We start from the raw sequence: 24,986 nt of genomic DNA, 5'->3' as shown, positions 1-24,986 counted from the left end.
TCATCTAATTAGTCATGAGTGACATTATTGTCTTTATTCCTAAAATTAAATCTTGTTCCTTTAATTCACCGTTACACATTCACCGTTACCTGACCATACATTTCTGTGTGTGTTTAGACACTAGTTTATTGGTAGATCAGAATAAACATGACAAGTCCAGGAAGCTGTGGTTGGGGTGTAACCTACAGCAAAGACTACAGACCCCACGTCCAGAGAAGGAAACGCTTTGGTTTCATGTTAAATAATTCCTCTCTGCACTGTGGAACTAAACGGCAAGCTGAATTAATCCTGTAACACGTGTTTGGGTTCAAGAGCCGTCATCCACAGACCTGTCTTTACCTGCTTCTTAAACCCACTGAACACCAACACCACACCCATCAGGAGACGGTGTCCGCTCGCCCTGTCCTCCATCTCTCACACACACACGTCTTCCTGTAAGCACACTTAATAACCCTGTATAATGGAGCCTGTCAAATAAACGGATGAAGCTTTAACAGTGGAGTGTTTTATTACATTCACACTCGCTTCAGTTGAGATTATACAGTGGAAAGACATTTAAAAGTGACAAACAAACATCTCTAACCTTCCCAAACTAATGCAAAATGTGCAAAAGAGGAGCCAGAGCAAGAATGTAGTGATAAAATCTGCATTAGGAAACTTAAAACACACGGCACAAAAAAAAAAAAAAAAAAAAAAAAAAAAAAAAAAGTCTTGCGAGTGCATTCGGTGTCAATAACACTGAACTCCTAAAGCATCACACACTCAAACTCTGAAACAAGCAGCAACCCATGAAAGATTTACAGATTGAGTAGTTAGGTTCAGCTTCATGTACAACATACTTTCGGAAGACAAAGGAATACAAGTTACGATTTGGAATCTATATTGCTTTTACATTTTGATTTGGTTTGCATAATATACCACATAAAAATTAAAAAAAAAAACTAATGTATGAGAAAAATAAAATATGTAATAGCCTTTTAAAATGTTATCAAAATGACAAACATAAAAAGAAAAAAAAAGGGGAAAATTCCCATTAAAATAAATCCCATTCATGCATCAAACGTGCACCTGATTATATTAAAGACAGAAGTATAAACTGTCGGAGGTGAAGCTGGTGTCTGTCTGCTAGTACTGGAAGCGTCGCTGTAAGGGGGTGGATGGGGGGGACGGCTGGCGCGAGCGCAGCACACGGGTGTACGGTGTGCCCACCTCCGGACGCTGACGCGAGGGCGTGCGAGACGGGAAGAGCGAGCGGAAGAAGGGACGCTTCTCCGGAGGCTGGTTCTCCACAGGAGTCACGGCCACACCACATCCTCTCTTCTTACAGGAGCCGGACGCTGCAGGCGCTGGAGGAGGCTGGCTGCGCTGGAGCTGCGACACAACATCCTCCTTCTTACGCAGCTCTGCTTTGACCAGCTGCAGACTCGTGTGCAGCTCCACCAGCATCTGATCCTACAAACACAGCCAGCGGGGTGAGCATGCTTCATTTAGTCCTTATCAAACCAGGGACGTTAATACAATTAATAAAAGCAAGTAGTTTAGAGGAAGGGATGCACGTGAATCTTGTGCATCATCATTTGGATTTTGCTAGTAAATGTATTTAATCTAAATTAGTGTGAAAGGAGTAAAAGAGAGAAGACAGGAAGAGACGTTAGTGTGGAAGAATCCAGCTAGACACTGTTGAATATCAGTAATAGCTCAAGTAAATTTACTTATTAAATAAAGGATAATCCACGGCTACTTGTGCATTCAATGATTTTAATGAGGAGCCACAGAACCACCTGACGCGAAGCACGTTAAAATCATATAATGCACGGCTAGCTGTGGATTATCCAGATTATACAATGATTGTTACCAGCATTAATGTTTGTAACACAGTATTACACAGGAAGGGTAAAAATTCCATCAATTAAAGCCCGTTCACACCAAGCACGATAACGTTATATAGCTTTAAAAATCATTTTCGATATAAAATAGCAGAGTCCACACTACAACTAAATGATATAATTTTTAGAACAATTTGACAGCCAATCAGAATGCATCCTGCTGTAACGAGCTCGAGAATTTAAAGACGCAAACGCACGTGAATAAACAGGATATCGTTCTTGGTGTGAACCGCTTTAGAGCTGCGTCCTGTCGGTTAAGACCCCAGCTCAGTCTGTTGAAGTTCTGTTGTGTGTGGTCACCTGTTTGGCCAGTTTGCCATCAGCTGAGGACAGAGCGTGTCTGAGCTTCTCTCCGTCGGTGTTACGACAGCAGGCTCTTTCTCCAGACTGCAGCTTCACACCCAGCATCTGGAGCTCCATCCGCAGCTGCTTCAGGTTCTACAGCACACACACACACACACACACACGCTCTAAACCTTCACATTACGAGCCCTCCTGGTGTTCACCTGATGGTCAGTCAATGTAAATGAGAAGCACTGACCCGCTGGCCCTCCTGCAGCTTGCGCTCGGCTGTAGAGGTCAGGGTTCCTGTGGTGCTCGTCACAGGCAGGTTCTCCTGGAGACGCTTCAGTTCTGAACCAGAGTGAGGGTTTAGTTGATGAACGATCTGTGAATCCTGAGACGGTTGTTTCTGCTCTTACCCAGAGTCTTGAGACGCAGCTCTGTGTGTCTGAGGTCCAGCTCCGCTCGGCACTGCTCCAGCTCAGCCTTACACTGCGTCAGCTCCACGCTCTCCTGCTCCGGCTCTCTCCTGTGTGTGGAAGCCAGGCGCCGCGAGCGCCGAGGACCGCTGACGTCACTCAGAGGAGGGAAGATGGGCGCTGGGCCGGCGTGACCCTCGTCCTTCTCCTTCAGAGCAGCACACAGCTCTCGGATCTCCTCGTCTCGCTCCTTCAACACCAGAGCAACACACTGAAACATCACGTCCCCTAACAGAGATTACACTCATTCTGTTCATTATGTATTTAATAATCATCTATATAGCAAACGCTGTCCTTTTGAACTTTGTTCATCTGTGAATCCTGAAATACATCAATATTGAGCAGCACATATGTTTTCAACACTGATAATAATCAGAAGCAGTAAATCATATTCTGATTTCTGAAGATCATGTGACACTGAAGATGCAGCATTTCAGCGTTGATCACAGAAGTCAATGATATTTGAACAGATATTCACACAGGAAACAGCCGTTTTATATTGTAATAATATTTCACAATTGTTACCATATTTGAATCAAATAAATCAAGCCTTGGTGAGCAGAAGAGACGTTTCAGACCGTGTTCAGAGCAGATGACTGACCTCCAGCTCCTGGCTGTAGTATTTCTTCAGGCTGCTCTTCAGGTTGTTGAGTTTGTTCTCACATCTCTTCTCCATCAGGTCCCTCTCGGTCTCCAGCGTCTCGCTGCACACAGAGGGAAGTTAAATCATCACCACGTCTCACACACACACACACACAGCAGCGGTCAGCACCTGAAGTCGTCCTGCATGCGGCTGATCACCTCCATCATCTCCGCACAGACCTGCTCTCGCACCGAAGCCTCCAGCTCCTCTTTCTCCTGCCGCTGACGCAGCACTTCACGCTTCAGAACATCGATGGCCTTCAGCAGCGCCTGCACAGCACAGACATACAGAACAAACCGCTCTAACCTTCAGGACATCACATGAGAATACACAGGTCACATGGGAACTGCATTACGGTATCAGATTCCACAAATTACATTCAGCTTTCAAATGTTCTCTTCTAAACTATCCTGCTGCTTACAGTACACTCAGGAAGTCTTCAGGACTGCTATTTGAAATGTTTTGATGCAGTTAATTATTAGCTAACAGTTCCTTCAGGAACCCCAGTTTGGGGAATCTTGACGACGAACAGAACACATCGGACTCTGTATTTTTATATCAGCCAGTCCTCTCGCCTCTCTTATGAAGAATCAAGTGAAGCTGTATTTACTTCAGGATCAAACATGGTGATGTCTCCTTCCTCATCGCTGTCCTCCTCTTCCTCCTGCTCCAGGACAGTGGTGTTGGGATGCTGCTCTCGGAGCAGGGACAGGATGTAGGCCACGCGTGTCTTACTGCACGGGCCGTGCACCAGCTGACACACACACACAGAGAGAGATGTGTGAGTGGAGGATGTTCTCCAGAGAGGAGAGACTGAGCAGGGTGTTATATTCACCTGTGTGGCGATGGCAGAGAACTTGAGCGCCTGCAGCGTCTCGTCGTATGTGGAGGCGCAGGGGTTAATGTTGACCAGCATGCAGGAGCGGCCGTGACCACAGAAGAAGCTCTGCAGGACCCTGGTTAGCTTGCTGTCTCTGAAGGGCACCACCAGCGGAGGCCGTGACCTGTGATGATGACAGAGTCAGTGGACCGGGCCCCAGCGAGCCTCCTGCTCCTCGTTCGGTGAAGCAGCACTCACCTGTTGTTCTGGTTGTGTCTCAGAGCAGTGATGCAGCGGCCCAGCGTCAGCAGAGACGTGTTGATGTTGTTCGCCTCCTTCATTCTCTCGCCGCTCTGCTGGGCTTTACAGCGCTCAGATCCTGCCAAGTCACACACCGAGAGCCTGCCGGACCAAACAGAGGACAGCTCCACCTTAAATCTACAGGCTTCAGTCCAATACCACAACTACAGAAGACAGCACTACTGAAGCAGCCGACCGTAACGTGAACGACTCACTCGCTGATTCTGGTCACGTGTCCCAGCTCCGCTTGAGGCTTGACATGAAGAACACGGATGGTAAAGATACTATGGCTAGAAATGGCAAGAACACACATCATTATATTATTATAGTTTAAATGACTTTGAGCTCAAGTGTCACAATGCTTCATCCTACTGTAAGGAGACGCATGATTGGATGAGCTGCTCACAGTAAGACACGTGTAAAGAAGCGGTGATTCGTACCTGCGGCTGGAGTTGTGGTTTAGGTGAGTGCTGGCAAAACTTTGGTTGCGTTGTCCAACTTTCAGCACTTTCCAGGCCTCTTCTGCACTTTGAACCTGGATCCAGGTCAGATCTGATGCAACGACACGCACCGTTCAGTCTCATCAAAACACATTTAAATCTCAGTTCTGTTGGGTTTGTGATTCTCACCCTTCACGTAAGGGTTTCCGTGTTTGTCGTCGCTGAGGCGTAGCGTGGCTCTCTTGTGGGACTGCAGTGAAGGTAACGTGTCCAGGAGATCGTAAAGAAACTCGTTGTAGATCTCATAAAACGAGACCCAGATGGAGAACTGCACACCCTCCTCCAGATCCTCTCCACCGCTGAGACACAAACCATTCGTCTCCAGACACACTCCGTCCGAATCTGGAGGACAAACACACACCGCGCCGAAGCAGGGTCACGTCAGGATCTCAAACACATCTAGCAAGCAAAGCTGGAGTCTTTAAGTGACCTAACATCAGCATTCATCAAACCCAAGTCTGTGCTGCGAGTGACGTAGCTCTGGGTGGATGTGAGAGCGGCTCACCCTCCAGCTGTGTTGTGATGTGACTGGTCACTGAGAGTCCACTGACACCGCTGTCCCAGGACAGACCCGCTCGCAGCCGGGACGCAGCTCCACCGCTGCTCTCCACCTGAACAACACAAACACACAAACACTCAGACCAGCAACTGCTTCTTATCACTGATCGCTCATTCACACATGTATCCCACTCTTGGCTCTTAATATAATGACTGACAGTGAGGATTTGACCCTCCTCAGAGGGTTGTAGATGTGTGTCACCTCTCTCAGCAGAGCGTCCCGCCGCATCTCCTCAGCGCGGACCTCTCGAGCGTCCAGTTTGCGCACCTCCTGGCTCAGCACGGGCTTGAGGTCCATGGCGGAGTACAGGCGTCCAGACAGCTTCAGGAAGACGGAGACCAGCGCTCGGGGCAGCAGACCCACCTCTCCACCGGCACCTGCTCAATCACACACTCTTAACACCGTCCAGCTGAACACACACACACACCGTGCGGACCGGAGGACGTCTCACCCTGTATGGTGTAGGTTTTGCCCGAGTTGGTCACGCCGTACGTGTAGAGGAGCCGGTTCTCTCCACGCAGAACGTCTCGCACCATCTCCCGTACGGTGTGATCGTACACCTCCTGCTGAGAGCTCTGCGGCCCAAAGATCTGCTCGAGTGAGAAGAGTCGTGTGATCCGGGGGGAAGCTTGCTCTGTGAGGACTTCCTCGAGGGTGGACGCCTTACCTTGGTGAAGCTGAACTTGTGCAGGCTCTGAGCGACGCCTCTCTCGGCACTCTTCATGTTGCGCGAGTCTTTCGGCGCTCGGAGAAGCAGACTGTCCTCAGACTGAACATTCACACAACCCTGAAGAGCACAAAGACTTCACTGTCAGACAAACATCCCTTCCTCAGTTCTAGAGCGTCAGAAGAGTGTGCCTCGCTCCTTCACCTGCTCCTCTCCTCGCTCCTTCTCTGCGTCAGTAAGAGGACGGATCCGCAGGAAAACCTTCAGCTTGTCTGAGCCGTCGTCAGCGCTGCCTCGTCTACTGACATCAGCCGTGATCTGCACAGACCAACAGATCCATCAACATCTGAGCCCCTGAGCACTAACACAGCGGGAAACATCTCCTACAGCGCTCTCTAATGAATACAATCAGTGTGAGGAGCTGCTTCTGGCAGTCTGATAATGAGAGACACCAGAGCCCACTACACAAACATTCATATGACTGGATGAATAAATCAACAGTAGTGCAGTACAATACATCACATTATATACTAGACTGGCGTCTAGGAGTATTACACTGAAAGAAAAACTGCTATTTTAATAGTATGTCTGGATTTCACCATTTCATTTGATAACTTGTCAAATCATATACACACAGAAACTCAAAGGTCTTCACAACACCCCACCAAAATAAAGTGAACCAAAATAGTAGTGATAACTAAAACATTCTTTCATCCATTTTTTCATTTCAACAATAAACCTTTGTTGCACACTTAAAAGAAACTTTAAGTTTTATGTGTTAATTTAATTACTATAATTTAAGATGACAGCTATTAAATAATAAGACAACAAATATAAAACATTTTATAGGGCCCCATTATTGTTCATTTGAATCAGGCTTTTGATTATTGAAACATAACGGAGTCATTAAAACATAATTCTGTAATAAAACTGAGCTCATAGTACTATTTTCTGTTTATAACACTGTAAGTGTAGTAACCAGGTGTTGTTTTGTGCCGTCTGTAACTCTCTAGTGATCTGGAGGAGCTGGATCGACTGGTTCAGGTGTGTTTGGAGCTGAACCCAGAGATACAGTTCGGTTACTTGCAGTAAAAACAATGTTAACTTCCATAAGCACTTCTACTTTTAGTTAATTGTTAAATAATGTAAATCTAAATCTTGGATTGGTCAAAAAAAAAAAAAAAAAAGTAGTCAGAGCGTCTACCAGAAGAGGAGAAGTCCAGCTAGTTAATGTTTTTTTTTTTTTTTTTTTAAAGAAAATGACCAGTGTTTTTTCTAGATAAGACTCTTATTCCTTGGCTGGGATCATGTAGTTAGAGCCCTTTAAAGCTGCACTAAAACTGTGATCTGGACCTTCAGCCCGTTGGTCCCCTCTGAAGTCCATTATATAACGTTACTGAAAAATCCTGGAATGTTTTCCTCAAAAAACCTTCTTCATTTCTTTGCGCAGAAGACAAGACATGCAGTAAATTACCAGGAGATTTCTATTCTGTAAGTGAACTGCCCCTTTGAGGGACAACACTATGGAAGGGAAGTCACCCGTTATAAGCCCTAAAGAGTCCAGGAGTCAGTCGTACCTCTGTGGGGTGTGTACGGGGGTCTGCCCCGGGGCTGATGACGGAGATCTCCGGTAGAACAGACACAAAGCGCTGAGATCTCACCACAGATCCCAGATCAGCAGCAGTGGACTCAAACACAGCCCCGCACTCTTCCTCATCAGACAGGAGCGCGCACGGAGAAGCCAGAGCCATGATGACACACACTAGACACGAGAACGCGCACAAAACAACGAACATTAACATTACTGTCAGGACGGTAATGCATGGGCAGATAAAGTTAACTAACGAAACATTAGTCACTCGGCTCAAAGACTGACTTGGGAACATACATTATAGCTAACAACAAAATACAAGAATAACCGATAAACATTTCGACAGAATAACAGGATTTATTTTAGTAAGCTAACGCTTTGTTTGCTCTTAGCAGTTAGCATTGCATATTCGCAAACACTCGGCAAATGCATTTTCGTACCTTGATTTATGACGTCCACTGGTTCCAAACGTAATTTTACAGTTATATAAGATATTCCTACAGTTAAACTAGGATCAGAACACCTAACCTGGACACAGTTAGTACTGTAAGTAACCTAACCTAAACTCGTCCGTCCACCTGCACGACTCACTAACGGCTCTCTAACAATAAATTCGAACGCCGCGGTATGCGCGCTCCACCAATCACCGCGCACCGGAGGCAACTCCAACTGTCCAATCAGACACGCCGGAAGAAAATACTTTCCTTTTGATTGGTCAGTATTTCATAAAGCGCTTCCCCTCCCTTCGGGGGAGGCGTGGCAGCTAACTAGAAAACTGAGTCTCTTATTTAAAATGTAAATATTTTTAAATGGGTAGAGTTCAATACTAAATGGTGCAAAACGTATAAAGTGTGAAACGAAGCGGTGTTGCCAACCAATTTTCACTGTAAAAGGCAGGTCGATTTGTTGCTAAAAGCCGTTAAAATACGTTGTGACATCGTAGCGCGATGACGCCATTACGTAACCTTGACGGAAAACTGCCATTGATTGCATAGAATACAAAATGTGATGGGAAATATGCTTCGACTTGCATACAGATTAAAATGTCCATTGCTAGGTGTGTATGAGCACATCCAAGTGGATGTATATGGATAGCTATATTTATGTGTGTGTGTGTGTGTTTGTGTGTGTGTGTGTATAATGTTCAGGCAATATTTAGTATACAATATGTAAGTTTTCCCAGTTACTGACTGACAGCTCTCCACTCCTCACTGCTGACCTATTCAAACATAAGCACAAATGCCTTTAGATAAACATAACATTTGTGTTTTATTGTTCTGTGATTGAGAAGAAAGTGTTGAAGTGTTTGAGTTCTTCATGCAATCCAGCAGTTTGAGCTTACATTTCCTTCAGTCCGGTTCTTATTTATTTCACTTTTAGTGTGAACAGGCTTTTACATTTGCCAGAAATATAACTTTCTATATTAAAAACAAAAAAACCCAATATCAGATGAGAAAATGTGATGCACAAGAAATGTAACGCATTGCTTTCCATAAAAAGTAACTCAAATAGTTAGTTACTTTTTTTTATGGAATATTGTAATACATTACATTTGAAAAATAACTTTCCCCAACACTGCTAACCATAGTTTAAAAGTAAAACAACACATGGTTACTATGGTTTACTATAATACAACCATGGTTAATTTTCATAAGGGTAGCTATATGTTTAAATGTATAATGATCAAAACAGAGAGTGAAATTAGTTTCAGTGTTATGTGTGAAAGTGATGACATGATGTCCAAAATGGTTGTTAATTCATTGCTAAAACTGAGTTGTTTGTGTATTTGCATATATTTGCATAGCTCGATGCCTGAGTGTCACATTACTCCAGTTTTGATGAATGATGTTGTTTTCAAGCACAAATGTTTTCTTCATTCTCTTTTGGTCAGTCTGAATGTGTTATTAAACCGTCTGTGAGCTTCTGAACTTCAGGACCTAGACGTCCCACAAAATATGAATGATGTGTGAAAGTCAGAGTCCAGATGCTCAGGAAGTTTAGACCGACCAGTCGTTTGCATTTGTCCAGTCTGATCAGCAGTTCTTTAGTCATTTAAATAAATAAATAAATGAATTTCCCCCATCATCATAAGAAGACAGTCTGTGAGGATTTAGATGTTGTTTTGCATGCTGCATTACCAGTGAATGATAAAATCAGACATACACAAGTCACGCAATTAGTGTTTTTGATCTAAAAGGCTTTAGGTTTAGGTTTTATTCTATAGGTCTGTTCACTCACACAGAGAGAGAATCAGTGGGACGAATCAGAGACAGATGTGTGGGACATGTGCATGCTGCAGTCCCGTCTGATTGGTGTCTCGAGGGCTCCATAGAAGGAGCGAGTATCACCAGAAACACCAGAGCATCAGTACACAAGCATCACAATGAAAAGTTGCTAAACAGAGACGTGTGAGTTCCCCGGGCCAGACCTCGAACCCCACAGTGTTTTATCACTGGACTTTGGAAATACAATAATATGCTTTAGATGCATCTGTAACTCTAATATAATGTCTGATTTATCACTAGATTGTTTGTATTCCTCAGACTGGATCAGACGAATGAGTGAGAGGTTGTGGCTAAACTCTGTCTGGACAATAGTGTCTCTGTCATGAAGGTGTTCAGTTACAACACAGTTGGTGTGAGGAGTCACTATTTATAGATTAATGTAGTGACCACAGACTGGCAAGAAGCTGAATGCACAAAAACAAGAGTTACAAGTGCACACGGATCCCTCCACAGGCTGAGAAATACAGAAATGATTCCCCAAATGATTCTTCAGTGAAATCTTGTTTTATATTGTGCATTTAGATTATTCTCTTTGTGCTTTTGGAGTTTGTTCTCGTCTCAGATCCATGGGCAACTACGCATTTACTGCGGGTAAGACATCTGTCTCTGTGTTTCTTTACTCATTTACAGAATACACGCCTGCATTTTACATTTTAACTTTTTGAGTAAGTGCTCTATTGTGCTTGATATGTTTGTTTTGTTTCTCATTACTTATGATTCTAGATCATAAGTAATAATCTTTCTATTATTACTTATGATCTAGAATACTGAAGGACGGTCATTTATAAATGATAGACTGGCACCTTGTATTCCCCAGAACTGTGTGTCCATTATTTTCCACATTTTGCGTCTCATCGTCACAGATGTTGAAGATTTCAAGAGCCTCGTGTCGACTCTCGAGAACCAGCGCCTTCTGACCGAACACAGCAGACTCTCTCTTAATCATGTCAGTAAGTCAGTTATCACGTATTAAATGACTGCATGTCATCCAAACCTGCTGTAGCTCCTCAGATACACAGAACCTGTGTCATGTTTTGTCCTTGAGTTATATTTAACTTCTCGGTCTTAATTGGTGTGTATGTCACATACTGCACACATCCTAACAGCTCACACACTGTGTGACTGATACTGTACAGAACAGTGTGATGGTTTCCTAATCCATTAAATTACAGTATTACTGGAATACTAACCCTAAGATGAAACCGTATGAACAAAGTCTCATGCTCTGTGAAGATATTGAGTGTTTTTGTGTTTATTACTTCTCTTTGCAGGCTGTTGAGGAAGAACCAGGACAGGAAATGAACGAAGTGAATCAGGAACCAGACTTGCTGGCCCTCAGGTTTCTATATAGTAACACAGAAGCCCCGAAAGACACCACAGTAAGTCTGTTTGACAAGAAAAACTTTATTTTGCCAAACCTCTCTCTTATATTGCAGTTGTGTCATAAATCATGATTGTGATTTGATTTTAATTTCAGTGTCAATTATTAGCAATAGGAAATAGTTTAGACTATGTTAGTCTAAAAATGTTGATTAAAACAGTAGTCAACAAAATTTGATTTTTTTAGGCCTAACGCTCACCTTCAGGTCCCTATTAGCAGTGTTGCTTGTATTGCATTACTTAGTAATTAATTAATGAATATATATCATTAAATTACATTTACATTTATTCATTTAGCAGACGCTTTTATCCAAAGCGACTTACAAATGAGGACAATAAAAGCAATCAAAAACAACAAAAAGAGCAATGATATATAAGAGCTATAACAAGTCTCAGTTACACGTAGCAAGGGCTTTTAAATAATATAATAAATAAAAAGAAAACAGATGTAATAGAAAAAGAATATAGCAAGCTAGTGTTAGAGGTCTTTTTTTAAAGAATAGAATTAGAATAGTGAGTGCTGAAGTTAGATAGTCAAATAAAGATGTGTTTTAAGCCGATTCTTGGAGATGGCTAAGGACTCAGCTGCTCTGATTGAGTTGTGGAGGTCATTCCACCAGAAGGAACATTTAATTTAAAAGACCGTAAAAGTGACTTTGTGCTTCTTTGGGATGAACAATCAAGCGACGTTCACTTGCAGAACGCAAGCTTCTAGAGGCACATAAGTCTGAAGTAACAAATTTAGGTAAATGGGTGCAGAGCCAGTGGTAGTTTTGTAGGCAAACATCAATGCCTTGAATTTTATGCGAGCAGCTATTGGAAGCCAGAGCAAATTGATAAACAGAAGTGTGACGTGTATTCTTTTCAGCTCATTAAAGATTAATCTCCCGTTCTGGATTAATTGTAAAGGTTTGATAGAACTGTCTGGAAGACCTGACAAGAGAGCATTGCAAAAGTCCAGCCTGGACAGAACAAGAGCTTGAACAAGGAGTTGTGCAGCATGATCCGAAAGAAAGGACCTGATCTTCTTGATGTTGAATAAAGCAAATCTGCAGGATCGGACAGTTTTAGCAATGTGGTCTGAGAAAGTCAGCTGATCATCAATCATAACTCCAAGGCTTCTAGCTGTTTTTGAAGGAGTTATGGTTGATGTGCCTAACTTGATGGTGAAATTGTGATGGAACGATGGGTTTGCTGGAATCACAAGCAGTTCTGTCTTGGCAAGGTTGAGTTGAAGGTGATGGTCGATGATCCAGCAAGAAATGTTCTTATGCACAAGCTGAGATGCGAATAGCTACCGTCGGATCATCAGGATGGAATGAGAGGTAGAGTTGAGTGTCATCAGCATAGCAGTGGTATGAAAAGCCATGTTTCTGAATGACAGAACCTAATGATGCCATGTAGACAGAGAAGAGAAGTGGTCCAAGAACTGAGCCCTGAGGCACCCCAGTAGTTAGATGTTGAGATTTGGACACCTCACCTCTCCAAGATACTTTGAAGGACCTATCTGATAGGTAAGACTCCATTGAAGTGTTGTTCCTGAGATGCCTTTCGCCAGTAGGGTTGATAGGAGGATCTGGTGGTTAACCGTGTCAAAAGCAGCGGTCAGATCAAGCAGGATAAGTACTGAAGATTAGGATTCCGCTCTTGCCAGTCTTAGAGCTTCAACAACTGAGAGCAAGGCCGTCTCAGCTAAATGTCCACTTCTGAAGCCAGATTGGTTGCTGTCAAGGAGATTGTTGTGTGTGAGAAATGTAGAGACTTGGTTGAACACAGCTCGTTCAGGTGTTTTTGCAATGAAAGGAAGAAGGGAAACTGGTCTGTAGTTCTCTAAAAGAGATGGGTTGAGTCTATAAATATATATATAATTACATTTGGCTTGAAAAAGTAAAATAAGGGACTATTCTTCATTTTTCTGTAAAATGTAATTAAATTAAATATTTGATAGAATATAGAAAAATTCTATACAGAATAATAGTGGATTTAACACTTAATGTTAAAATGCATGTTTTTAATTTAACCTTCTCCTTTAAATACTTTGGTCAGCTGAAAAAATAATCTACGCAGTTTTAGGTTATTGAATTAAAAGAGCAGTTTCATGTCTATCATTGTACTGATCGAGGCTGATATTGGATTTAAAAAGTAATTATTAGTTAAGACAATTTTTTTTTTTTTTAGTTATGCATAACTTCTTAGAGAGAGTAATTAGTACAGTAATCTACTTACACTGTTGAACTCAGCACAAGGCTTTTGTGGCCCCTGACAGTTTGAGGGCCCTAGAGGACAAACTGCTCACAAATGAAATGTTTAGGATCGTCCCTTTGGTTTTGTTTTTCAGGAGCCTGTCAGCGGCTCTTCTTCTGGCATGACTCAGCTCCCAGCGTTTCTCTCGCAGTTATTATCCTCTAAACCTCAAGCGGCCCCGCAGGGCCCCGTCACTATGGAGCAGATGAGAGCGGAGCTACAAGAGCTACGAGATGAACTGGACACGCTCAAGACTCAGCATAAGTTTGTGTAATATGAATGCATGCTGTTGTGGGATTCTTACCCTTGTATTTCTGTAAACATAATGGCATTGTGTTTCAGAAAAGAGATCAGACTGCTCATGAATGAACTGGATGAAGAAAAGAAGATGCGTTTGTCGCTGCAAGTAAGCGTGAGGATGAGCCAAGAGCCTCTAGATGTTAAACATTACTTTTGCATTACTTTTTGACATCTGGGCTGGGGTGAAACAAAAAGCAAAGTAATATTTTTTCAACTGTAAAGGCATACGTAAATTGAAAAACAGTAAAGTACCTTACATTAGAATTTGTTTTGAAAATGAAGCGCAGATATTTTGTTGTAAATGTAAAGTAGTACATCTCTTTACTAGTTAATTGAAAAGTGTAATCTGATATCATAACTTGTAATGTATTACCCCAGCACTGTTCTTATTTCATAACCTGACTATCAACGCTCACTTGTGCTCTCTCACACTTCAGATTGATGTAGAACGCCTTAAGAAACGCATGTCCAAGTGAGCACCTCTGAGGTCTCCAACACAGCTCGAAGACGACGGACACGCCACAAACTCAACGAAGAACACAGATAGAGGAGAGATCCTGTGTATCAAGACTCACTGAACACATATTGAGTTGCATTGTGTGTAAAACACCTTTTGGGTTTTAAACCATCAAATGCATTGATTGGTTAGACTAATTTACACCTGACCTTACATTTAATTTCATCTTTATACATTTTCTTTTTCCATCTTGTGTGAAGGAGGATTCTGAAGCTCAACGAATACTGTTAGGCTCCAGGAAGACTTTTTCTCCAGGGCTGCATTTATTTGATAAAAAATACAGTAAAAATTATGAAATATTATGTTAATGTAAAACATCTGTTTTCTGTGTGAATCTGTGTTAAAGTGTAATGTATTTCTGTGATGCTCCGCTGTATTTTCAGCATCATTCCTCCAGTCTTCAGTGTCACATGATCTTCAGAAATCATGAAAAATTATGATTTACTGCATTTCTAATTATCACTATTGAAAACAGTTGCTTCTTAATGTTTGTGTGTGATACATTTATTCAGAAGTCTGATGAACAGGAAGTTAAAAAAATAAATACAAATAATATAAATGTCTCTTTTGATCAATTAAAAAAACAACAACAACAACAACAAACAATAGGTACTTGACCCCCAAATTTGAAATGGTAGAGTGTTATGTATTAACATTGATATTATATTTATAGATGCATGGATTTATCATGATATCATTTTAAATGCAGTGGGCAGAAAGGCAAGAAGTGACGTGATGTAAAAAGGGGTTTTGTAGGAAAAACACCAGTAACAACTCAGACAATTAAAGTAATACCATAAATATCACTGATACACATTTACAAAAATGTTTACATAAAAACAAATAAACAAGTTCCTTCACGAAGAGAATAAAACACAGTAAATCACAATTCTGAAGGGCTGACCCGAGAGGAACCGCTTCAGATCGGACAGAGAGAGTCTGGATCAGAAGTTCGAGTCTTCACAGGGAACCGGTCGGAACGTCACGTCTTTATTTTCCTCCAGCAGAAGATCATAGCGACACAGAGCACCGCTGAAACACAAGACAACCATTCAATTCATCTTAATTAATATTGGCAGTGTGAGTGTAATTTATTTCTGTGATGCGCAGCTGTATTTTCAGCATCATTACTTTAAGTTTTGAGTATGTTTGGTTTTACTTCCATCATCAAACACACACTTGTATGACACCATGGTCTCATGCTTGAATTAAATGAAGCACAGATAACTGAATTCACAGAGCTGTGGTTTGGCCTGAAGTCTTCTAACAGACAACAGAGCAGCTCCAGTCTCTCGATGCACAACAACAGCTCAGACGCTTTCTGCAAGAGTTTCAGATGAACTGTTCCCTCAGATGAAAGCACACAGACCTGAGCTGGTTCTGGAGAGGAGTGAGCCGGATGCTCAGGAGCCGGAGTTTCGTCCGCGGCCGGAGTCCTTTCCCCGTACAGAACCGGAGCGTGATCTCTTTCACAGGCTGGACGTCTCGCTCAAACTGAGCCAGAACACTGCTCTCCACAAACCTCTCAAACATCAGGGTCTTACTGGAAGAGAGAGGACCAACATCAGCATCCAGAAGATCGTTCTGGGCATACTCCTGATACGAGATGCTCACACACTTACTGATTGAGCTCAACTTGCACCTCTTCCTTTCTGTTGCTTAATTTAATGGTTAAATGTCCCCAGTGTGTTTTCTGGTTCCATGTGACTATATCGACCTTGTAGCCGAACTCTGGTGGAGTCAAAAACTGTTATATCTATATCTCAATGCTGAACCTAGTCACAGTTGATGTTAATAATGCAAGTAACAGAAGAAGCTCACTGCAGAATGGAAACTCTTTATTAGTTTGGAAGAAAGTCCTGGTTTGTCCCAGCTGCAGCAGACGGTCTCTCCAGCGCACAGCATCATAACCTGCACACAGCATTAAAACACATCTGTCTCAGAACAAGCCCCTGATCACACAGAGTTCACTCAGTGTTCAGAGTTTACCGAAAACAGGGCATCCGTCCGGCGCGAACTTCCCACAGTCCATGCACTTCCCGTCCTGGAAGAGTGTGTAGGAGTCACAGGGGTACGCAGTGATGGGACACGAGCCGTTCAGTGAGCTCATGTAGAGGAACACGGACCTCTGATGGTCACACTTGAAATACTGCGAGCCTGTGGAACATCAGGAGTTTTCGGAAGAATGAAAAATCTTTAGAAACTACAGACTAAACACATTTCATAATATTAATTTTCTTCTGTATTTTTAATCAAATAAATTCAGCCTTGGTGAGCAGAAGACACTTCTTTAAAAAAAAAACATAAAAAATCTTACTGATCCCATTCTGTATGTGCGTGTGTTTGTGTAATACTATTTTTCATTGAGGTTACATTAAAATGCAATTATAATGGTAAAAATCTGACCTGAAAAGATGCTTCTTGGGCATCCAGGCTGATCCGCTCCTCCGTTTGCATAATAGTCGATGTGACCCAGGAGATCACGATAGCCCAGCGCTACAAGAAAACGACGATGAGTTAACTAGCTCTAGATTTACATGTAGTATGATGCTGGTGGTGTTGGGCAATGAAAGCTTCAGTGTTAGACTGCTGTGATTGCTTGTTTCCTGAAGAGCTTGTGTGAGAAACACACCGTCCATGTCTGTGTGCAGGGCCTCCACGAACTGGGCATCAGTCGGGTCGAGACGTTTACTGGGAGGCTGACCGTTAAACTTCGGCCCTGCTGGATCCAGCGCTGAGTGAGACACGGAAACATCATAGTCAAATCACACACACTGAAATTGAAGACGGCTCGAAGCTTCAGGAGGAGAACGGATTATTCTCACCTGTAATTCTGCCAATTCTCCCATTAAAATTGGCCCCAGTGAAACCTGAAATGTGTGCCCCTAAACTGACACCTATCATGTGTATAGAGCTGAGATTGGCCCCGTTGACCTGTAATGTCCACACACACACACACACACACACAACTCAGATGAATATGAAAGAAAGCCACAGAAAGTAAAAGTCACGGGAAACTCATGAAAGATGATACAACATAAGAATGGGTCTCTCATTAGGCTAGTTAACATCTTGAAAAAAAAAAAAAAAAAATTTAATTCTTAGTCTTTTCTTATAAATAATTTATGTGTGTTTTTTATCATTATTGTTCTGTTTTGAAGGAAAGGAAAGTGAAGTGAAAGTGAAGTGACATTCAGCCAAGTATGGTGACCCATACTCAGAATTTGTGCTCTGCATTTAACCCATCCGAAATGCACACACACAGAGCAGTGAACACACACACACACTGTGAACACACACCCGGAGCAGTGGGCAGCCATTTATGCTGCGGCGCCCGGGGAGCAGTTGGGGGTTCGATGCCTTGCTCAAGGGCACCTCAGTCGTGGTATTGAAGGTGGAGAGAGAACTGTACATGCACTCCCCCCCCACCCACAATTCCGTCCGGCCCGAGACTAGAACTCACAACCCTTCGATTGGGAGTCCAACCCTCTAACCATTAGGCCACGACTTCCCCACATTTTGATTAATGTACCAAAATATTGTTTAACTCTTTGTATTGTGTTTTTTGTTTGTGTAAAAAAAAAAAAAGAAAAAAAAAAAAGTGTATGCTCTCATTCACTCACGCAGACGCACAGACTCACACACTCAGCTCACACTTACTCGCTGACTACCTTGCTCACGCACAAACTCACTCTCTCATGCTCACACATGTACACTTGATCACTCGCTCACACAATCTCTCGCTCACTCACTCAAAAAAACACACACACACACACACACACACACACACACACACACACACACATACAATTGCTCACTCACTCGCTCGCTCACACACATGTACTCTTGCTCATTCACACACTCTCTCTCTCTCTCTCTCTCTCTCTCGTACACTTGCTCATTCACACTCTTGCTCACTCACCACACACACACACTTGCTCGCTTACTCCCCTACTCGCTTACTCTCACTCACTTATACTCTCACACACTCAAACACATGTATGCTTGCTCGCTCACTCACACTCATGTACACTCGCTCACACACACACACACACTTAGCTATCTAAACCTAATTCTATAGGTGTAACGGTTTTTATACTGTAAAGACTGTATATTCTACTACACCAACCCCACACCTAAACCTAACCCTCACAGAAAACTTTCTTGATTTTTACAAAAAAAATAAAATAAATAATAATAAATATATATATATATACACTTTTTGTTTTACAAATGAGGACGTCCCCAAAGGGAAATCTTTTGAGATTTTTGTCAGATTTCGCTCCGTTTTAGGTACAAATTTGTCTCCAAAATATGGTTAAGTATGTACACACACACACACACACACACACACACACACACACACACACACACACACTCACACTTGCATACGTACACTTGCTCACATACTCACTCACTAACTTTAACTGAAAGCAGAGGTCAGTGTATTTAAGGATAGTTGTACAAAAACTGTTTGTTGTTCTGCTTCATATTGAACAACTGTATTCATTATTATATTATTTAATTGTATTATGATAATAAACACACTGGTTTGTACTGCAAATAGTTTTTATGTTTATTTTTGCTCTTATCATCCGATCGTGGTTGTATCTTTCTATTAGTGCTATTGGATCTTAGGGCCCTGTTCAACACTATTGATCACAACATTCTCTTGAAATGTGGTTTTATTAAAGTTTGGGTGGAGCACGATCAAATAATCATCCAATTTGGCACAGGTGCATCTCGTTTAGCTAATCAGCTTTACTAGCACACAAGCATATATATATAGGGAGTTATTTGGGTTCAGGCTATGCTCTGGGCCCGGACCCCTCCCCCAGGACAGCATGCCAAAATATGCCTACTATTCACCTTCAGATTAGATGTAAGGGTGAACTCGTGAATAGACTAGAAAACTGGAATTAATGGAAGTGCATTAGCATGGTTCAAATCGTACTTCAATGACTTCCAACAATTCGTTGCAGTGAACGAAGAGGTATCCTATCGATCACAAGTGCAGTATGGAGTAAGTCAAGGCTCAGTGCTAGGACCATTACTCTTCATACTTTACATGCTATCCTTGGGAGATATACACCAGACGTTGCCTCGTTGACCTCCCCCCAGACTGTTTCGAGCGGATCGGTATGGATCTGTTGGGACTGCATCCTGGTTGAAAGGTTTAATTAGATGCTGAGACGGGAGACTGTGAGTTAACACAGGCTTCCATAGGCTTCACCACTTTGAACTGCTGTTTGTGAGGCAACTCAGGGGCCTTCCAGATGTTGCACAGGAAGCTTGGGAAAACCATCCAGCCCCACTGCGCAGCCTAGTCGAGCATGTGTAAGAGATGAGAGAAAGAATCAGAGTCATGCCCCTAGTGAAGGAACCCCTCGTGGCAGCCCAGCGCGCCCATCAATGCAATGATCTTCCTGCCCAAGCCCGATGTTCCAGCCAGGGGAAAGGGTGGTGGTTCTGGTCCAATCTGGTCAATCTGGCAGGGGCCTTACACCGTGGTGGAACAAATGGGGCCGGTTATGTACCATGTGCGGCAGCCTGGCCACTGATGAATAGAGCAGATCTATTATGTGTACCTGCTCAATGGGCTCCCGGCCAGAGCAAATAGCCGCACTCGCCCACACTGCCCCTCCAGTAGTGGACCTGGAGCTGTCAGCGACCCAGAAGACGGAACTCGAGGTCCTAGTCCGGCAGTTTAAGGATGTGTTCAGTGAAACCCTAGGTAGAATCACCATCATCAAGCACGAGATCCGCTCGCCACCAGGAGTCATAATCCGGCAGTGCCCCTATCGGATACCAGAAGCTTGCTTGCCAGCTATAGAGGAGGAGGTAAAAAAAGATGCTCCAACTAGGAATCATTGAGCCCTCCTGATGGTTCTTTGCAGACTTCTGCTTCCAGGTGCAATATCGGGCCGGGGGCGACCACAGGGATGTGGATGGACTCTCCTGGGCAGGTCTGGCAGGTAACATCAACCCCCCCCCCTCTTTTTTGCAGTGAAAAAGATGTCCCAGATGTAAATAATAAACATTCCAGCCAAAAACAAAACCAATAAATAAATCCTGACAGCATCCAGTTACAATTTCAATTAAATATACCATAATCATTGCAGAGTGGAACACTTGATAATACTGAACTGATTTAAGCTGAATGATGACGTTATTGTATCATGAAGCTGGTGGGGAACTGTTCTTTTACCTCCATTTTCTGGATGAGGTCTGTAAGGTTTGCAGCAACCTTGCGTGTGTTATCCACCACTTTCCAGTAGTTAATGTTGGTGGCTCCACGGTTCCAGTCCACCACGATGACGTTCATGTCGCGGCGCTGCAGGAGGAGCTGCACGAACTCTGTGAGCCAGAGGGGGGGCGAGCCGGTGGGCCGGTAGCCGTGGATGAGGAAGGTGCTCGGGGAGCTGAGGTTGAAGCGAGGGTTGCTGAATGGCTCTTGGTGGGACAGCAGATGACCGCAGGACAGATTGACCCGAGTGTAGAGCAGTAATCTCACGCTCAGAGATGTCCCGGTCAGAGAGTCCTTCAGATCCAGGTCGGTCATCTCCGTACACTCCTCAGCTGCAGGGAGAACACAAACAGTGTTTCTCATGAAGCACAAGTCTTCTGCTGCTCGCACACATCCATCAAAGCTTTATTTGAGTGATATGACGATTTCTGACCAAGTAAAAAAAAAAAAAGTCTCAGATATAAATTATTTTTCAAATGCCTTTGCGTTTTTAATCATTTTTATTTATTAATTTTAGTTCGTTTACTTGTAGTTATTTTAGTACTTCAAGTTAAACTAAACAAAAGTGAGTAATGTTGCCGTGGTAACTAGATGAAAAAGAAAACTTTAATTTTTTACTGTTCTAGTTATCTATATTAACCCCGCCACGAGAATATGGGAATACATTTTACTGTAACTTCTGATCAAAAAGTGCTGTTCTTCCTCTGGATTTTTTTTTTAAATCTTGTTTTCCAGTGCAGATATTCATAAATCAAGATACATTTATATGAAAATCAAAAGTAACTTGAGGATATATCTGCCTGTTGACTGGCAACTTGAATCAACTGTAGCATAAATTCATTATAATTTAATTTTGCTAAATGTACAGATGCTAAATGCAGATGTTCATTCTGCATCTCAAGCAAATTTATTTGCATAATACATTTAAAAAAATGTATTATGCATGATAAGAAATTAAAGAATAGGAATTGTTATGGTAAAAACAACAAGCGATCCCAGCCCAGATGAGAAAAAGTAACACAAAAGTAACATAACGCATTACTTTCCATGAAAAGTTACTAAGTAACCCAATTCGTTACTATTCCAGGGAGTAACACAATATTGTAATGCACTGGAACATTTCCTAACAACACTAATGGCCTAACATACAGTCTGTTTTCATCTAAACTGCATAAAACTAAGGGGGAAAAGGTATGTGTGTGTTATGATATTTCCAAGGAAAAGTGGGAGTAATCCTACATCTGTGACCTTGTGTTGATATTAAAGAGAACTTCTTCAGAAACACCCACCATATGAGACAGCACCCACTGTGAGTAATACAGAAACTCACAGCTCATTGCCTCATGCTGTTTCAGCCTGCGATGGTTAACCACGACGAAATGAGAGATTTGCAAGAATGTCATGTGGTTTCCTTTAAACAGTTCATTACAAAGACAAAGGCGACATGGAAGGCAAGTTGATGTGGACCAACATTACCTCTGAGAGCGTCAAACATCAGCAGCAGCACATACACGACCCTCCAGACCTACAGAAAGAGAGAGAGAGAGAGAGAGAGAGAGAGAGATTTAAAAATAAAAAATAATCTGTTCTATATTCTATGTAAACACTATGCTTTGGCAATACATTGTAACAACTGTAATGCCAATAAAGCACGTTTAACTGAATTTAATTGAAATAGAGACCGAGAGAAAAAGAGAGACAGACGGACAGACAGAGGGACAGACGGATAGAGAGACAGAGAGAGAGAGACACAATGTCCTGAGCCCGAGTCAGATTGGCTTCCTTCCAAATCACAGAACGACTGACCACATTTACACACTACACACCCTAATCAATAAACACATTAAACAGACCAAAGATTTATATGCTTTGTTGATTTAAAAAAAAGCATTTGATTCTATTTGGCACGACGGATTATACTATAAACTTTTACAAAGTGTTGTGGGGGTAACGTTTTTGACATTATAAAAATCAATGTATTGGAACAACAAATGTGCAATCTGAATTGGCAACAAACATACAGAGTTCTTCACCCAGAAAAGAGGAGTGCGGCAGGGCTGTAGTCTGAGTCCAACGCTGTTCAACAGCCCCTGGACTCTCTCCACAAGACAAGAACATGAAGCTATTGCTGTACACAGATGATCCTCCACCCCACAGGGACTACAGCAGCAGCTGGACCTGCTGGACAACTACTGGCAGTAAACCTCAACAAGACCAACATTATGGTCTTTCAGAAGAAGCCCAGATATCAGGAAATATTGAAATACCGCTTCCAATTTGGTGTAAAATCTTTGATAGTGTGCTTCAGCCCATAGCGCTGTATGGAAGTGAGGTTTGGGGTCCACTCAGTGATCAGAGCTACACTAGATGGGACAGACATCCAACAGAAGCCCTACACACAGCATTCTGCAAAATGATTCTAGAATTACAAAGAAGAACACCCAGTAACACATGTAGGGCAGAATTAGGCCGATTCCTATTGATGATCAATATGCATAAAAGATCCCTCAAATTCTGGATGCATCTGAAATCAAGTCCCACAGAATTGCTACATTTTAAAGCGCTACAAACCCAAGAACTGAACCCTGAAAAGAGTCCACTCAGTCAGCTAGTTCTGAGACAGACAGAGGGACAGAAAGACAGACACACACACACACACACACACACACACACACACACACAAACACACACACACACAAACACACACACACACACATTCCATGAAACTCATCCATTACTGAAAAACAGGGTATGTGCTATTTTGGTCTCATCGATATACCATTATAGTTTTTGTTTATATTTTGAAGGGACAGGGACAGACATATATAGAGGGACACACCAACAGACAGAGAGAGGGACAGAGGGACAGACAAAGGGACAGAGAGACAGAGGAACAGACAGACTGAGGGACAGACAGAGGGACAGAAAGAGGGACCTCAGTCTACAGCGGATCTCACACACTTCTCATCTTTGCAGCATTTTCGCTCTTTGTTGTATGGTTTTATAGAACAGCAGTCCAAATATCTTCTGCTTTTGCTTTCATTGCTAGCCAAATAAAACTATAAAGCAGTGTTTGGAAAGGCACACATCACTTACTTTGCTCATTATGAAACTAGAAGTTTCCACTGACCCCTGCTCACACACACACATACACACACACACATACACACAAACACACACACACACACATGCCGACACACATGCACACCCACATATACACACACGTGTGTGCATGCAGACACCGACACAGACTCACTTTCTTACACACACACACACATTTTTTAATCTTCAGTTTTTGGGTTCATTTGAAAGCTGTAGTGATTGTGTTGTGTTTAGTCTATTATTTGGCTTTTATACATGTCTGTATAGTTTTCCATTAAGTTCACGTTGTTTATTTTTTCATTTTAACTCAAATAAATGTATCTGTTTGTTTGTTTGTTTATTTCTTTAATAACTTGCTCATTCATTTATTTTACTTCATTTATTTGCGAGGTTTCAGTTTTAGTTTCATCATCCTGATGTCAGTGTGTGTGTGTCAGGCTTTGCCTACATTTGGGACCAAAACTAAAAGCATTTCCCACGAGAAAAACAGCTTACTAAAGACAAATAACGTTTACTGCAAACATTGAGAAATCATGTTTACATTAAAACTGAAAAAATGCAAGAAGGTCCATGTCAGTAACAGGTGTTGGCATACAAAACAAACTAAATATTTAAACCACAGAAGTCAATAGAAATTCACATTATTAAACAGTAACTCACACAACCCGTCTGTATATATTATTGTTTTAAAGTGTCATTGTGTGGCTGTGTAAAGGGACTCTTCATTAGAACCGGATGAAGCTGAAAGAACACAAACTTGTTTGAAGTCGCAGTCACAGAGAGGGAATGAGATGTGCTTCATTCAGAACAAACAGAAGAAATCCCACGAACATTTACATCAACCACGTCCTCAGATCAAACACGAAACAGCTCTGACTCCGACAGACATGACCTCACATCATAAACACTCCCTCAAACAACACATCATAACATATCATGTGTCACATGAAGATGTCTTACCATGTCGGACGAGTGAGCAGCAGTCTCTGTTTAAACTCTCGGCTCTCTAACAATCATCTGAAGACTCCAGGAAATAGTGAGATGACAGACTTTTAAACAGCTCCTCCTTCACTCCAGCTCCACCCATGATTCCTGCAGACATCCACCTACAGGAGGCATATTCCTCAAATCCCTCTGCTCCACCTGCTGCGAGGAACAGAGCCGACGAGCAGCTCGAGGAGATG

General features: G+C 42.4%; 3 protein-coding genes across 6 annotated transcripts; 1 reads left to right on the top strand and 2 right to left on the bottom strand.

Annotated features, from left to right (window-relative positions):
* Window positions 1–489: 489 nt before the first annotated feature.
* kif20a (kinesin family member 20A) lies at window positions 490–8,338 on the bottom strand. The gene is made up of 19 exons (XM_052537731.1): window positions 8,168–8,338; window positions 7,714–7,898; window positions 6,341–6,454; window positions 6,137–6,256; window positions 5,921–6,059; window positions 5,671–5,846; window positions 5,416–5,521; window positions 5,040–5,252; window positions 4,851–4,962; window positions 4,626–4,700; window positions 4,369–4,512; window positions 4,126–4,294; window positions 3,901–4,044; window positions 3,420–3,559; window positions 3,249–3,351; window positions 2,588–2,837; window positions 2,428–2,519; window positions 2,187–2,324; window positions 490–1,452 (listed from the first exon to the last, which is right to left on the bottom strand). Exons 2-19 carry the CDS (start codon window positions 7,885–7,887, stop codon window positions 1,126–1,128), a joined length of 2,736 nt encoding a protein of 911 aa, XP_052393691.1. The 5' UTR covers window positions 7,888–7,898; window positions 8,168–8,338; the 3' UTR covers window positions 490–1,125.
* Window positions 8,339–10,294: 1,956 nt separating this feature from the next.
* On the top strand, window positions 10,295–14,999 carry si:dkey-71d15.2 (SH3 domain-containing kinase-binding protein 1). Of its 4 annotated transcripts, none has more exons than XM_052536318.1 (6): window positions 10,295–10,603; window positions 10,876–10,958; window positions 11,284–11,391; window positions 13,731–13,906; window positions 13,979–14,042; window positions 14,374–14,999. In XM_052536318.1, exons 1-6 carry the CDS (start codon window positions 10,579–10,581, stop codon window positions 14,410–14,412), a joined length of 495 nt encoding a protein of 164 aa, XP_052392278.1. In that variant the 5' UTR covers window positions 10,295–10,578; the 3' UTR covers window positions 14,413–14,999. The 4 variants fall into 4 exon arrangements, with proteins under 4 accessions (XP_052392278.1, XP_052392281.1, XP_052392280.1 ...); XM_052536321.1 differs by having other exon boundaries at window positions 10,296–10,603; window positions 10,830–10,962; XM_052536320.1 differs by having other exon boundaries at window positions 10,297–10,603; window positions 10,876–10,962.
* A 40-nt stretch (window positions 15,000–15,039) lies between these two features.
* lipia (lipase, member Ia) lies at window positions 15,040–24,901 on the bottom strand. Its single transcript, XM_052536313.1, has 11 exons — window positions 24,763–24,901; window positions 22,177–22,225; window positions 20,662–21,032; window positions 17,279–17,387; window positions 17,086–17,187; window positions 16,860–16,949; window positions 16,443–16,610; window positions 16,275–16,364; window positions 16,076–16,184; window positions 15,823–15,996; window positions 15,040–15,485 (listed from the first exon to the last, which is right to left on the bottom strand). The coding sequence occupies exons 1-11, from the start codon at window positions 24,763–24,765 to the stop codon at window positions 15,398–15,400; spliced, it is 1,353 nt and encodes a 450-aa protein (XP_052392273.1). The 5' UTR covers window positions 24,766–24,901; the 3' UTR covers window positions 15,040–15,397.
* Between the last annotated feature and the right edge of the window lie 85 nt (window positions 24,902–24,986).

This window comes from Carassius gibelio, chromosome A21 (genome assembly GCF_023724105.1).
Source record: "Carassius gibelio isolate Cgi1373 ecotype wild population from Czech Republic chromosome A21, carGib1.2-hapl.c, whole genome shotgun sequence".
Classification (NCBI taxonomy): domain Eukaryota; kingdom Metazoa; phylum Chordata; class Actinopteri; order Cypriniformes; family Cyprinidae; genus Carassius; species Carassius gibelio.
Note: the sequence above shows the minus strand (reverse complement) of the source record. Positions and strands in the feature narration are given on the sequence as shown.

Excerpts from the sequence above, each read along its gene's own strand:
- kif20a (XM_052537731.1), bottom strand. The coding sequence starts at position 7,887 with ATGGCTCTGGCTTCTCCGTGCGCGCTCCTGTCTGATGAGGAAGAGTGC. Across the intron at positions 6,455-7,713 it reads CCCGTACACACCCCACAGAG|ATCACGGCTGATGTCAGTAG; the intron begins GTACGACTGACT and ends TGGTCTGTGCAG. Across the intron at positions 4,045-4,125 it reads TCTCTGCCATCGCCACACAG|CTGGTGCACGGCCCGTGCAG; the intron begins GTGAATATAACA and ends TGTGTGTGTCAG.
- si:dkey-71d15.2 (XM_052536318.1), top strand. The coding sequence starts at position 10,579 with ATGGGCAACTACGCATTTACTGCGG. Across the intron at positions 10,604-10,875 it reads CAACTACGCATTTACTGCGG|ATGTTGAAGATTTCAAGAGC; the intron begins GTAAGACATCTG and ends TCATCGTCACAG. Across the intron at positions 13,907-13,978 it reads AAGACTCAGCATAAGTTTGT|AAAAGAGATCAGACTGCTCA; the intron begins GTAATATGAATG and ends ATTGTGTTTCAG.
- lipia (XM_052536313.1), bottom strand. Across the intron at positions 17,388-20,661 it reads ACCTCATCCAGAAAATGGAG|GTCAACGGGGCCAATCTCAG; the intron begins GTAAAAGAACAG and ends TGGACATTACAG. Across the intron at positions 16,365-16,442 it reads GGACGGATGCCCTGTTTTCG|GTTATGATGCTGTGCGCTGG; the intron begins GTAAACTCTGAA and ends TGCTGTGTGCAG.